At 35.2% G+C, this 12,457-nt stretch overlaps 1 protein-coding gene across 4 annotated transcripts in view; it reads left to right on the forward strand.

Moving 5' to 3' along the window:
• Positions 1 to 8,357, forward strand: part of FGFR1OP2 (FGFR1 oncogene partner 2) — a 35,151-nt gene extending 26,794 nt beyond the window's left edge. For 2 of the 4 annotated variants that reach the window (XM_043561440.1, XM_043561439.1), the window contains exons 5-7: positions 2,280 to 2,393; positions 4,892 to 5,005; positions 6,359 to 8,357. In XM_043561440.1, coding sequence (XP_043417375.1) covers positions 2,280 to 2,393; positions 4,892 to 5,005; positions 6,359 to 6,496 — 366 coding nt within the window. In that variant the 3' untranslated portion in view covers positions 6,497 to 8,357. The remainder of the gene's footprint in view (positions 1 to 2,279; positions 2,394 to 4,891; positions 5,006 to 6,358) is intronic. The other 2 variants (XM_043561442.1, XM_043561441.1) reach the window with 1 other exon arrangement.
• Positions 8,358 to 12,457: the final 4,100 nt, after the last annotated feature.

Here is a 12,457-nt window from a genome sequence, read left to right on the forward strand (position 1 = left end):
CAGGTATCTAACATGATACTGAATACTTCATCTTTCTGAAATTTTCTGCTTTTCCTTATTTTTTTCATTACTTGTTACATATTTTGATTATCCTCCTAACTCCTTTTGTCCCCTAATAGCTTTAACATACTTTCAAAAATAAATTTTATTTGGGAAGCTAAAGGTAAGTGTATTCAATTCAAAATTATTCTGTAAGGTTATCTGCTTTTAAGAAATATTTCTTCTAATATGTGTGTTGACATTTGTTGCAAAAACAAAAATTGAAATGTTGAAAACATTTCAGAAATCTGAAACCAGCTAAAGGTAGATTTCTTAACACTATTTACTGAATGAGGCTACTTCATCCAGATTATAAATAATACTGAGTATGATGGAAAAAAACCTGGGCGGCTGGGGAGGAAAAGAACCAGCATCTTAAAATTTTGCCCCCTGCTGCCCCGAGGCGCAGATCAGTTAGCACCATTTTTAGAGACAGAGCCCAGCTGGTTAGAATTTGTGTCTTCCCTCTGCTCATTTTACTTATTGACATCCCTGTGTGTTTCCTTTTTGTATGTCCCTGTGTTTGTTAGCAACTGCTATAAAGACAAGTAGAATAATCCTTTCCTATTTACATTTTAAACTGAGTTTTAACTGCTGGTGTGAAATAAAAATATTAGAATACTGTGATTTCTAGCTATTATCTGTATTGGATAATGGTGAGCTAACTATTAGTTATAACTAACATTTAAGAAATACTGTTTTAAGACATGTTTTCATCTTTCTCAATTATTGAAATACATTTTAGAGTCCTTAAGATAATTCTTAATTCTTCCATCTTAGTGCTTGTGGGTATTTTTAAGTTATTATTCTATTAAAATTAAATATCTAGTAAATCTTTGTGTGACAACTTTACATTATTAAGGAAGTTAGTAATAGATACTTCTTGTGTCAATAGTAAAATAGATTAATAAATAAGCGTTTAATGTTATCTAATTACACTATTCATCTTCTAACTGAAGGGGAATAACCTTGGATGTTTAAGTGGCAATCTTTTGAACATAAATTTATCTATTGTTAGAGATCATTATAAAAACATTTAAATTTAATTGTATAACTTGACTGTTTCTTTTAAAGGTACAAAGATGAATTGATTTAAATTATTGGTAAAATAAATTTAAATTGATTTAAATTATTGGTATAATCTTGAGAAATTCCAAAAGCCCCTAGTGTTTAAAACCTAAGAAATTTTTTAAGATCTAAAGGGAATACTCTGACCAAAAAGTGTTTAGCATAAGATACTGCAGGTTGCTAAGTTGTCTGGTAGCAACTATGCCAGAAGCAAATGTTTTCTAAAACACGTAAGATTTTGCCATTCACTGGAGCAATTTCATTAATCCGTGAAGTTAAACATTTCTTAAGATAGCTGTAAACCATCCTTTTTTACTATGGAGATTGAATTCATCTAAGTGCTGATCCTTACCTTCCATAAAATGACTGTTCAGTTACTTGTTGTTAATTCTAACTAATACATATTAATGTTTGTGATTTTGATTTTTCCCAAAAAGGAGACACTTCAACTCAAATAAACATTTATTAACACTTGCACTGGCTTAGTTATTAATCATAAGATGAATAAATACATATGTTCCATTACTTTGCCATAGGAGCTTACAGTGTAAAGGGAGGGAGATAGAAACATATTGAATATAAGATAGGATGTGATGAATCCTAAAATAGAGATATCATTTAATATGGGAATATGAGTGGAAGTAAGATTAGTTCTCATGAGGAGAATCTGGGAAGATGTCAAGAAAGGAAGAAAAATCCCATCTAAATCCAGCCTTGAGTTAATTATTAGAGGGGGGGAAGTGTCAACAAGCAGAAGTGGGTGAGCAGAGACACTTGTGTGATAAAGGTGCAGAAATAAAAGATTCCAGGATGTGTTTAGGTATTGACACTCTGATAAGCCTAAACACAAAAAAATTTTATAACACATTTAGATTAACAGAGTTACACATAACAGCATTTTGGCGTGAGACCATTTTGAAACCACCATGATACAGAATTTCTCCCTCACTTAGAAGTTTTTGAGCACAGATTTAAAAATCAGTAAAAGGTTTGAGAAGAACTCATTTTTATCCAAATACTCATTTTTACGTTATTTTTGAACAGATGCCTTTTTGGAAATCTTAAAAAAACAAACATTTCAAACAGTTGGCTAACACGCATGAACTAACACTCATCAGTTTTTAAATTACGGATAATATCCGTATTAACATTATAATGACTCTATACTACAGATTGACATGGTACATCGTAACAGCTCCGAAGGATTCTTCCTTGATGCATCTCGACACATCTTTGAAGCATCTCAACATGGACTGGAGAGGAGGCACTTGGAAGCAAATCAGAATGTACACTAAATAAAACAGTCAACTTTTGGGGTGTGGATGGAAGGGGGGAGGTCCATTTAAAACGTTCTTTTACATTGAATTTTCCTGCCAGTTTAAATCAACAAATAAATGAACTTGCTTTTTAAAAATGCTGTGCTTTTGATAGCCACGCAAAAACATTCAGTGTAGAAACTTTAAATCTGTCATTTCTCTGTGTATTGTATCATACACAGCCTGTTAGGTAATTGCAGGCTTTAAAGGTTGTTCAAGCAAGCTTTTCATTTTATCGCTGCAAAATTTTAGTAGTCTTTAAACAATTACCCTCTTTGGGAACATCAAAGATGTTTTCTTGGCAGTCATTTTAATCTAATTCCATAAAAATTTTGCTCAAACTATTTTAATTCAGATTTCTGATGGTTAGTAGTCCTTCAGTTTGAGGTCACAGTTACCTAAACATGCCTTTGTTTAGGTGTTAATGATTTAATAGCATACACTATCTTGTCTTAACTTTGTTTTAATTGTGGCAAGTCTTGACTGAGCAAAGTTGAATAAACCTAAACAAGAGTTAAAAATGAGCATTTCAAGGATTATATCACTGACAATTCAAGGATTATGTTACTGACACTTTGTGCCTTTAAGACTGTTTCGAAAACACAGGTCTTAGCCTCTTGTGTTCATTAAAAGGTCTATGATGCTTCCCTAAAAATTTTATTGTAATAAATGAGCTATCCATGAACTGGGTCTAGAAAAATACTACTCTGTTTGAAGTCTTGGGATTTTGTTTTGTTTCATGATTTTATTAGAACAGGCTCTGTCCTGAAAAAATTAGTGGAATCTTGTTTTCTTCCATTTTAAAGGCAAAGAATTATTTCCTTCCTGTACCGTCTTTTAACCTAAAAGGACAGTAAATGATAAGCTGAAAAAAGTGTTGGTGTTCAGAATTTTTTCATTATCCTTAATCTGCTGCTGCAGTTATCTGTATTTAACTTGCTTTTAAACATTATGCTCCCTTTCCAGAGGGAGGGGATTTAATCATTTTCAAAAAACTGTTTCAGAATATGACAAATGTTTGTCTTGACACTATTCTTCCTACCATAATCTAATCCAGGACTGTCCAATAGCACTTTCTGAAATGATGGAAATGTTATCTGTGCTGTTCAGTATGGAAGCCACCAGCCACATGTGGCTAGTGAGCACTTGAAGTGTCACTAATGCAACTGAGGAGCTGAATTGTTAACTTTTTAAAAGGTGTTTAATTTTAATTGACATTTATGTAGCATCATATTGGATAGGGTAGGTTAGTCCTTTTATTTTGCTGCCTTTTGCATACTAGCATTGTATAGGTTTTTCCATTAAAATAATACAAGGACTTGCATTTTTGTTGGCTAGAAGATATTGTGTGGTTTGCTAAAGATACTGTTTGTTCTCCATATTTCTTTCACAGTTTACTAGCTTTATAGGTTTTGGGGGTCGCCTTCAAATCCTTTTTACAAATAGGGTATATACGGCTATTTAAGAGACAAGGTTTCGGGGCACTTTTGAGCTCTTATACTTGAGTTTTGACCTTAATATAATAAAGTCACCCTCAACTGCCAGTGAACAATGGTCTATAGAAGCTGTTTGTTGAGAAATGATTATTCTTAAGTTTCTGCTGGTTTTTAAACCTTGTGTCTGTCTCTTTCACCTGACTAGAAGCTCCTTGAAAGCAGGAAACATGTCTTAATAGGCTTCGTATTCCTATTGCCTAGCACAGTGCCTGGCACATCATGGGTGTGCAAAAATGAATACCACAAGATTGGAAAAAACTTATCTACTTGCTGTACCAAATAAATGTGGATATCTATTTTATACCTAAATTATATTTTGAACAGTTTGCAAAGAAGGCCATTTAATATTTTAATACTTAAAAGCAGACTTATGTTCATTTTACTTAGTATTTATTATCTGATCTGTTATGTACCAAACACAGGCAAATATAAACAAGATACAGTTCCTGCTCTCAAGGAGGATTATTACCTGGAAAAGTTTTAGGTTGGATTGAGATCATCGCTTCTTGGCCTTTTGGCTAAGATCAAGTGTAGGTTGGATTGAGATCAATGTTTAGGCATAGATAATAAAGATTTACAAATCATCAAGACTTTAGAGATAAAGAGATTGAATGTGTCAAAAATTTTTGTCTTTCCCATTACTTTAGTAGGTGTAGGTACAAAAAAAGGAAAGGTTGTTGATCATTTGTGGTAAGAGGAATGTGAAATAGTACTCTTCTTGCTAGTGGGTTTAGTTGTAATTATGCTGCTTATCCTTATTTATAGTCCTAACAGAAATCTGATTTCAAAAGCACATTCATGGTCAGTCAACTTTCTTATAAATGTGTTTGATATATTACATTCATGTTAAATGGCAATGTAAGAATATTACATTCATATTAAGTGGCAAAGCAGATTTTTTTTTTTTTAAAGAGAGGATCCAAAAGTAAAAACAGTTATTTCACTGATTTGCAACTCCCATCTTTTTTTCAGGAATTACAAGCACATGTTGATCAGATAACAGAAATGGCAGCAGTAATGAGGAAAGCCATTGAAATTGATGAGCAACAGGGCTGCAAGGAACAGGAACGAATATTTCAACTTGAAGTAAGTTTTAAATTGTAAATTGGGTGAAAACTGTCCACATGAAGATTTATGCCAGAAAATACATCCCATTTAAATAAATACATACATCTCGGGAAAACTAGTAATGTTCTCTTTCTTAACCTGGATATTGGTTATATGGGTATATAATGCAAGACTATTTCAATAGTAATACAAGAGTCTAGGATCAGTATAACTTATAGCAGTATTTGAGCAAATTGACATTTTTTGATCCTATGTGTTCCTGTTACTGGGTGAATATGCCTTTTAACTTAGTAATTTAAAAAATTTCTTTATTTCTATTGGAGATCATGGTGATGCAGGGACAATTATTTTAATCTACAAATATTCTTTGGGCATTCGTATTTTTCTGTGGAATATAAAAGCTTTTCTGTCTTTTATTGTGTGGTAGTGAAAGCATAAGTTATTGTTGAATAGTTCAAATCAGTAGACTTTTATACTTTAAAAGCTTCTTTTTGAAATGATGGTGGAGATACTGGTTATAGAGGGCCAAAAGTGATTTCAGTCTCTAAGCATAGTGTTCTCTCATTCTTTAAAACAGGGCTTAGCAAACTTTTTCAGTAAAGGACCAGACAGAAAATATTTTTTTGCAAACCAGACATTCTGTGTTACTCAACTCTGTCATTGTAACACAAAAGCAGCCATACACACAAAAAAATATTCAGTTTACCTATGTTCAGTGAAGTTTAATTTACAACAGGCCTCAAGCCGGGCTGTAGTTTGCTGATCCTTGCTTTATACCATTGAAACGCAGAAAGTAAGACTGAGAACAAAGTAGTTGTTAAATGTCTGCAAATTCTTACAGTAACTAATCTAGAAGAAAAAGAGTTGTTTATCAGTGCTCCATTTGCCCACCTAACTATCCTTCTTGAAAAATCTCAGATCTACTCAACCAGCCCCACTGCTTTCAAATTCCAGTGAGGAAAACCAAACCTTTCCTGTATTCCATGCTAACATGGAAAGTAGTAAAGGTACTAACTAAAGTCCTAAGAGGTTCTCATCATTGGCCTTGTTGTGTTTATATCGATATAAATCTAGATGTTACTTTTCCTCGTCTATACTGTGATTATAAAATGAGGCCGTTTCTGAGGTTCCATTTACAGTTACAGCTGCATAAATAAGGCGGCTTTGACCTGATGGAAAAGGAGCACAGTTCCTACCTCTTTAAAAAAGTGTTCTCTGGATTCAAGTTTTCAACTTTGTATATTCATTTAGTCTATTTCTGCTCTGCCAATTATAAAACTTTTTGTCATACCTTCTTACGTTTGGCTTAAGATAGGTTTGTATTTTTGTAGCTATCTTGGTGACTACATCTTTTTGTTTGCCTTCTTTTAGCAAGAAAACAAAGGCTTGAGAGAGATCCTGCAAATAACTCGAGAATCATTTCTGAACCTTAGGAAAGATGATGTGTCTGAAAGTTCATCTTTGTCAGCATTAGTGACCAATAGTGACCTGAGTCTGAGGAAGAGCTGAAGACCCTGTAAGTCTGTGAGCTTCCTGCAAGGCTCCAAATGGTCACTGGGACTGGCCTACTGACATGAGTGAATTAACAGAAAAATCCATCTCAAGCAACCCTTTATTTTTTTTCTATAGTATGTACAGTGCACTGGCAATGACATTCTTATGCTGGCAAAAATGCAGAATTAATGGTTGTGGATTTTATTCCAAAATATAATTAAAAAATAGAAACTTTGTTAATTGGGGAACAAACTAAAGATTTTCTGAGTGACTGCTGAACCTAATAGTAGTACTGTTGCTATTCTGGCTGATACTTGGATAAACATGAATATTCCCAATAAATGTTCGGGAATTCATAACATTATCCAAATTTTAAAATACACATCTTGGCACAGTTTTGTGAATGGAAGACTGTCATATTAAATGTTATTTCTCCTCCCTGTTTGGTGTCAGATATAACAAATAGCTTATGTACTGTGAGATTTCAGCTTTAATGGTTGCCTGTCTACCTTCCCATTACTGTAAATTTTGGTCAAAGAAAATTCAGTTTGCAAGACTGTAGGAATGTTTCAAATGCACCATAAACAAAAGTTAATTTAATTTTAGCTGATTTGCCATAATTAAAATACTCCACTAACAATTATCCATAAGTTTAAGTATATGAAATATCATTTCAGGAATGAAAGAGAAAGAATATTACTTTCTAAGAAAGATCTTATAAGAGACATATTAGTAGGTTAAACTACTCCTTTGAGAGATTTAAGTTTTGGTTCTAAATAATGAAGATGAGATCTTTCTCTTCTCTGGTTGATCTTTAAGGATATTAGGTAGTTCTTTTAGCTAACAGAGTTGCAATGTTTGATATAGCAAGCTAGGTATGGTAATGTCAAAGTAAATTGGGGATTCCTCTGCCTCATTGAACCCTTTTTTAAAAGTATTCTTAAGAAATACAGAAAGTAAATTAAAATTTCAAAATAAAATTTGTTTTCTGGTCCTCATAACCTGTAAGATTTTTCTTATACTCTATCAGTCAAAGGGTGGGGGTGGGGGTGAGAGGAAATCTGTAGATTTATAAGTATTTGTTTTTTGTGTTGTTTTTTTTTTTTACAAAATCTATATCCAGTATGTAAATTTTTAAAAGCCACTAGAAAAAGAAATGTACTTTAACATCAATTGAAATCTAAATTTTTCTTATTTTATGATTATAGAAGGATAAAAATATCAAATATGATTAAATATACTAATTTATATTAAAATTAGCACAATAGAAAATTCTACTTTTGGGTATGTAATTTGTTAAAGAAATATTCACATGGTAGCTTTTGTGTATAATTTCATATATTGGTAAAATTCAAAACTACTTTTCACTTTGGAATTTTTGTATATTAAGTTTGGAGTAAGTGGGGCTGATGTGGCTGATTGAAAAGGGCTAATGGCCCAAACACTGAATAGATTCCTTCTTTCAGAGGCCTTAATTGATATTTTATAAATGACAGTTTTTATTTTTAACCTTTTCTATTGGTTTGGGGTAAAGAATCTGTTAATTTGGTGGCACATTCATTCATACAGTTTTTAGCCCAAATCAGAATTAAAAAAAATACACGGTTGAGATGAAGTCTGAGGCAATTCATTGAGGCAGCTCTATTATAAAATGTTTCTTGATAACTATTTTTTTATAAACAAGTTAATTTATTCTTGGTCTTCTTACTTGGATATAATTTTAAGATCTTGGCGTTTAAAGACATTTACTTTGTTACATAGCAACAGTTTTCCATCCATATATTTTTTGTTTTTAAGCAGAACCTTAAATTTATGTCTGAGTGTGTATACTGCATAGGAACCTATTTTATCAATAAAGATGAGTGGTTGAAATTGATATGGTCTCCAAGTTAATGTGAGAACAATGCTTACATACAGTTTATTTTTCTGGCATTTCATCTCTTACCACAAAACTAGTACTTAGCAACAACTTCTATCTGTATTTCTTAGGAATTGGCCAGCAACTTATTGCTGATCCAGCAAACCTTTTTATAATCATATGTGGTGGATTTAAGAGTGTCCCTGCTGCAGGGGCACCTGGGTGGCTCAGCATCCAACTCTTGATATGGGCTCAGGTCATGGTCTCACAGTCAAGAGAATTGAGCCTCGAGTCAGGCTCCACACTGGGCATCGAGCCTGCTTGGGATTCTCTCCCCCTCTCTATGCCCCTCCCTGTCAAAAATCAGTATAAAATTTTTTTTTACAAAGTGTCCCTGCAAAGGCACGTCCAAGTGCTAACCTCCTGTACCTGTGAATGTGGCATATATATATATATATATATATATCTTTTCAAAGTTTATTTTAATTTTTGAGAGAGAAGTGGGGGAGGTAGGGGCAGATAGAGAAGGAGGGAGAGAATTCCAAGCAGGCTCTGCACTGTCAGCATAGAGCCCAACGCGGGGCTCAAACTCACAAACTGAGCTGAAGTCAGATACTTAACTAAGCCACCCAGGCACCCCAACCATATATTTTTTTTAAGTTTATTGGAGAGAAAGAGGGAGAGTGCATGTGCCTGTGAGGCAGGGAGGGGCAGAGAGACAGGGAGAGATAATCTTAAGCAGACTCCAGGCTGCCAGGGCAGAACCCGACACGGGGCTCAAACTCACGAACCATGAAATCATGACCTGAGCCGAAATCAAGAGTCAGAGACTTAACGGACTGAGCCACCCAGGTGTCCCATACTGACCACATTTTTAATAGTTTTTGCAGATTTAAGGATCTTGGAATTAGATCATCTTGAATTTAGGATGGGCCCTATATCCAGTGACCGGTGTCCTTGTAAGAGAGAAGGATATTTGAAACAGGCATAAGGAGAAAGCCATGTGAAGACAGAGGCAGAGAGTTATGCAAGCTGCAGAGCCCTAAGGTGCCAACAGAAGCTAGGAGAGGAGTATGAATTGAATCATCCCTCAGAGCCTCCAGAAGGGGCCAGCCCTGCGTGACATTAGACTTCTGGCCTTTCTGATTTTTCAGAACTGTGAGAGAATAAATTTCTGCTAAGCCACCCTACCTGTAGTAATTTGTTACAGCAGCCCTAGAAAACAATGATCTATTTATCATCTATCCACTACATGCTTTTTATAGTGGAAATACAACTCTAAAAAACCAGTTCTACACAACCTCACAGAGTGTTTTCTGCTCCTATTGGTATTCTTTAATATCAAGGTGACTTCCAAAATTTTCTATTTCTAAACTGCCTCAATGACCGGAAGATCACAGATCCGTAACTCAATTTTTGGTGATCACTACCTTTTTTGACAGAGTAAAATAGGAGTTCATTTTTTAGTGAAATATCAATGAAGAATAATCTCTAATTGAAATTTGAAGGGGCTTTCTTTTTACATCAGTGGCTGCCTCTCAGCCTCCTCTGTCCCTTTCTTCTGACTTTAAGCCCCAGGGCTCAGTCCTTATTCCTGCTCAGTTCCTTGGTGATCTCACCCAGTCTCATGACTTTAAATACCACCTGTATTGCTGATGACTCCCAAATTTACAGCTCTCATGAACTCTGGACTCTTCCAACTATAACTATCAGAGATCTCAGACTTAACATGCTCCAAGCAGTCTTCCCCCCAGGCCTCTCCATATGCTTCCCTATCTGAGATGGTGACAACTCCATCTTTTCAGCTGCCAAGGCCAAAAACCTTCCTGGCATCTTTGACTCCACTTTTTCTATCTTGCATCCAATTCATCAGCAAATCCTATTGACCCCCCTCCCTTCTAAATATATCAGAATCCTATCATCTCTCACCATCTCTACTGCTTCCCCTGGTTAAAGCCACATTATGATAGTGTTAGAGTGAGCAAATTAAACCTAAGTATCATACAATAAGGAAATAATTTACTTCCAGATTACTAATTTACTATCAATATCTACCCAAAGCAGTTTATATATACTGTGGCTTAAAGATTCTAGCAACAGGAACAAAAAAATAACTAAATTTACATAATAAAAACCTGAATGCTATACTGCAGATGTAATTACAACCATGTAAAAACTGCATAGCGGGTGGGGTGCCTGGGTGGCTCAGTCGGTTAAGCATCCAACTTCAGTTCAGGTCATGATCTCGCAGTTCTTGAGTTTGAGCCCTGCATCAGGCTCTGTGCTAAGAGCTCAGGGCCTGGAGCCTACTTCGGATTCTATGTCTCCTTCTCTCTCTGCCCCTCTCTTGCTTGTGCTCTCTCACAAAAAGTAAACATTTAAAAAATAAATAAATAAAATGCATAGGGGGAAATGTCCAGAAGCAAATAACATCAGTATACTTCCAACTAACTCTGTTTTACATACACTAGCCAGTTAGTTTTCTGTTGCCTGCAAACCAGTTTTTTTGTGACTATCTTTGTATAGATGTATCATAATTTATTCAACTCTTTCTTCTGATGGATATTCAGACTGTTTGAAATTTCTGTTAAAACAATGCACCCAGGGGCGCTTGGGTGGCTCAGTCGGTATAGCATCCAACTTTGGCTAAGGTCATGATCTCATAGTCTGTGGGTTCGAGCCCCAAGACAGGCTCTGTGCTGACAGCTCGGAGCCTGGAGCCTGCTTCGGATTCTGTGTCTCCCTCTCTCTCTGTCCCTCCCCCATTTGTGCTCTCTCTCTCTCAAAAATAAAATTAAAAAAAATGCTTCATTAACTCGTGCATAATTTATGTACTGTGATTTCTGGTGTATAAATTCTCAGAAGTTGGTTAGGTTATGTTCCTTTTTGAGATCTTTCACATAAAGGAAAAAATGTAGACGGTTAAAAATCTACCATACAGAAAATATTACAGTTTAAAGTAAGTCAACTTCTTCCTACAATCTGTGTCTTCCCAGGGGTAATTAGAAGTTTCTTCTGAATCAGAAAAACTTCCCTATAAATGTTTTTAAACATATTTACACACAAATACACATAATTGGAATCTCACACCTTGGTTCCTCAATTTTTTTTCATTTAATGCTATCCCTCACAAGTTTTTTTTCCCATATGAGCAAAAGGAAAAGAGTAAACCCACTGCTTTGGAAAAACTAAAGCCTGCAGAAAATTCACTATACTGAAATCAGTATCAGTAGGTAGAACTGGACCCGGAATAAAAATATCCTGATCTTGCAACACAGGATATACACTTCTTGAGTATCAGATACTGCTAGGAAGGCTACATTTGGGCTTTCTATAAAACTAACAAAGCTGGGGCATCTGGGTGGCTCAGTCCGTTAAGCAGCCGACTTCGGCTCAGGTCGTGATCTTGCGGTCCGTGAGTTCGAGCCCCGCGTCAGGCTCTGTGCTGACAGCTCAGAGCCTGGAGCCTGTTTCAGATTCTGTGTCTCCCTCTCTCTCTGACCCTCCCCTGTTCATGCTCTGTCTCTGTTTCAAAAATAAATAAACGTTAAAAAAAAATTTTTTTTTTTTAAAGTAACAAAGCTGGTTAGAATCAGTGTTTCTGCAATAACCCCAAGCCTCAGCACACTGCTTTTGTCTGTATATACATTTCAAGATGAATAGGGCTGGCCCTTGGCTACTTTAAAATGCCAAGGATTTATCAGCTGCATCTCCAATTTCAGGACCACTCAGTGGGCAAGTGCACAGTGCTATCAAATCAAAAGCTGATGTGAGATCAAGTGAATGCATTCCTCAAATGTGAACTTCTTCTAGAATATGTTTAAGACCTATCTCTAACTGAAATTTAAATAAAAATTTGAAGGGTAAAAAAAGACCTACCTCAAAGATTATAAGGTTTTTATATCCAGTCATGTAGACTCTAGACATACAGAATACAAGAGGTTAACAACATTCAGTGGAAAATCACTGGGATATACAATTGAAGTAATTCAGGAGGGAGAGCTGATCTGGAAGAAGAGTAGCTCTACTTGTGAAATGGAAGACTGTCCTATGTTGAAAAACCTTCAGGCATTAATAGGATGAGAGACTTTTTTCAGAAAAAAGCCTTTAATCCTGTC

This window comes from Prionailurus bengalensis, chromosome B4 (genome assembly GCF_016509475.1).
Source record: "Prionailurus bengalensis isolate Pbe53 chromosome B4, Fcat_Pben_1.1_paternal_pri, whole genome shotgun sequence".
Classification (NCBI taxonomy): Eukaryota; Metazoa; Chordata; class Mammalia; order Carnivora; family Felidae; genus Prionailurus; species Prionailurus bengalensis.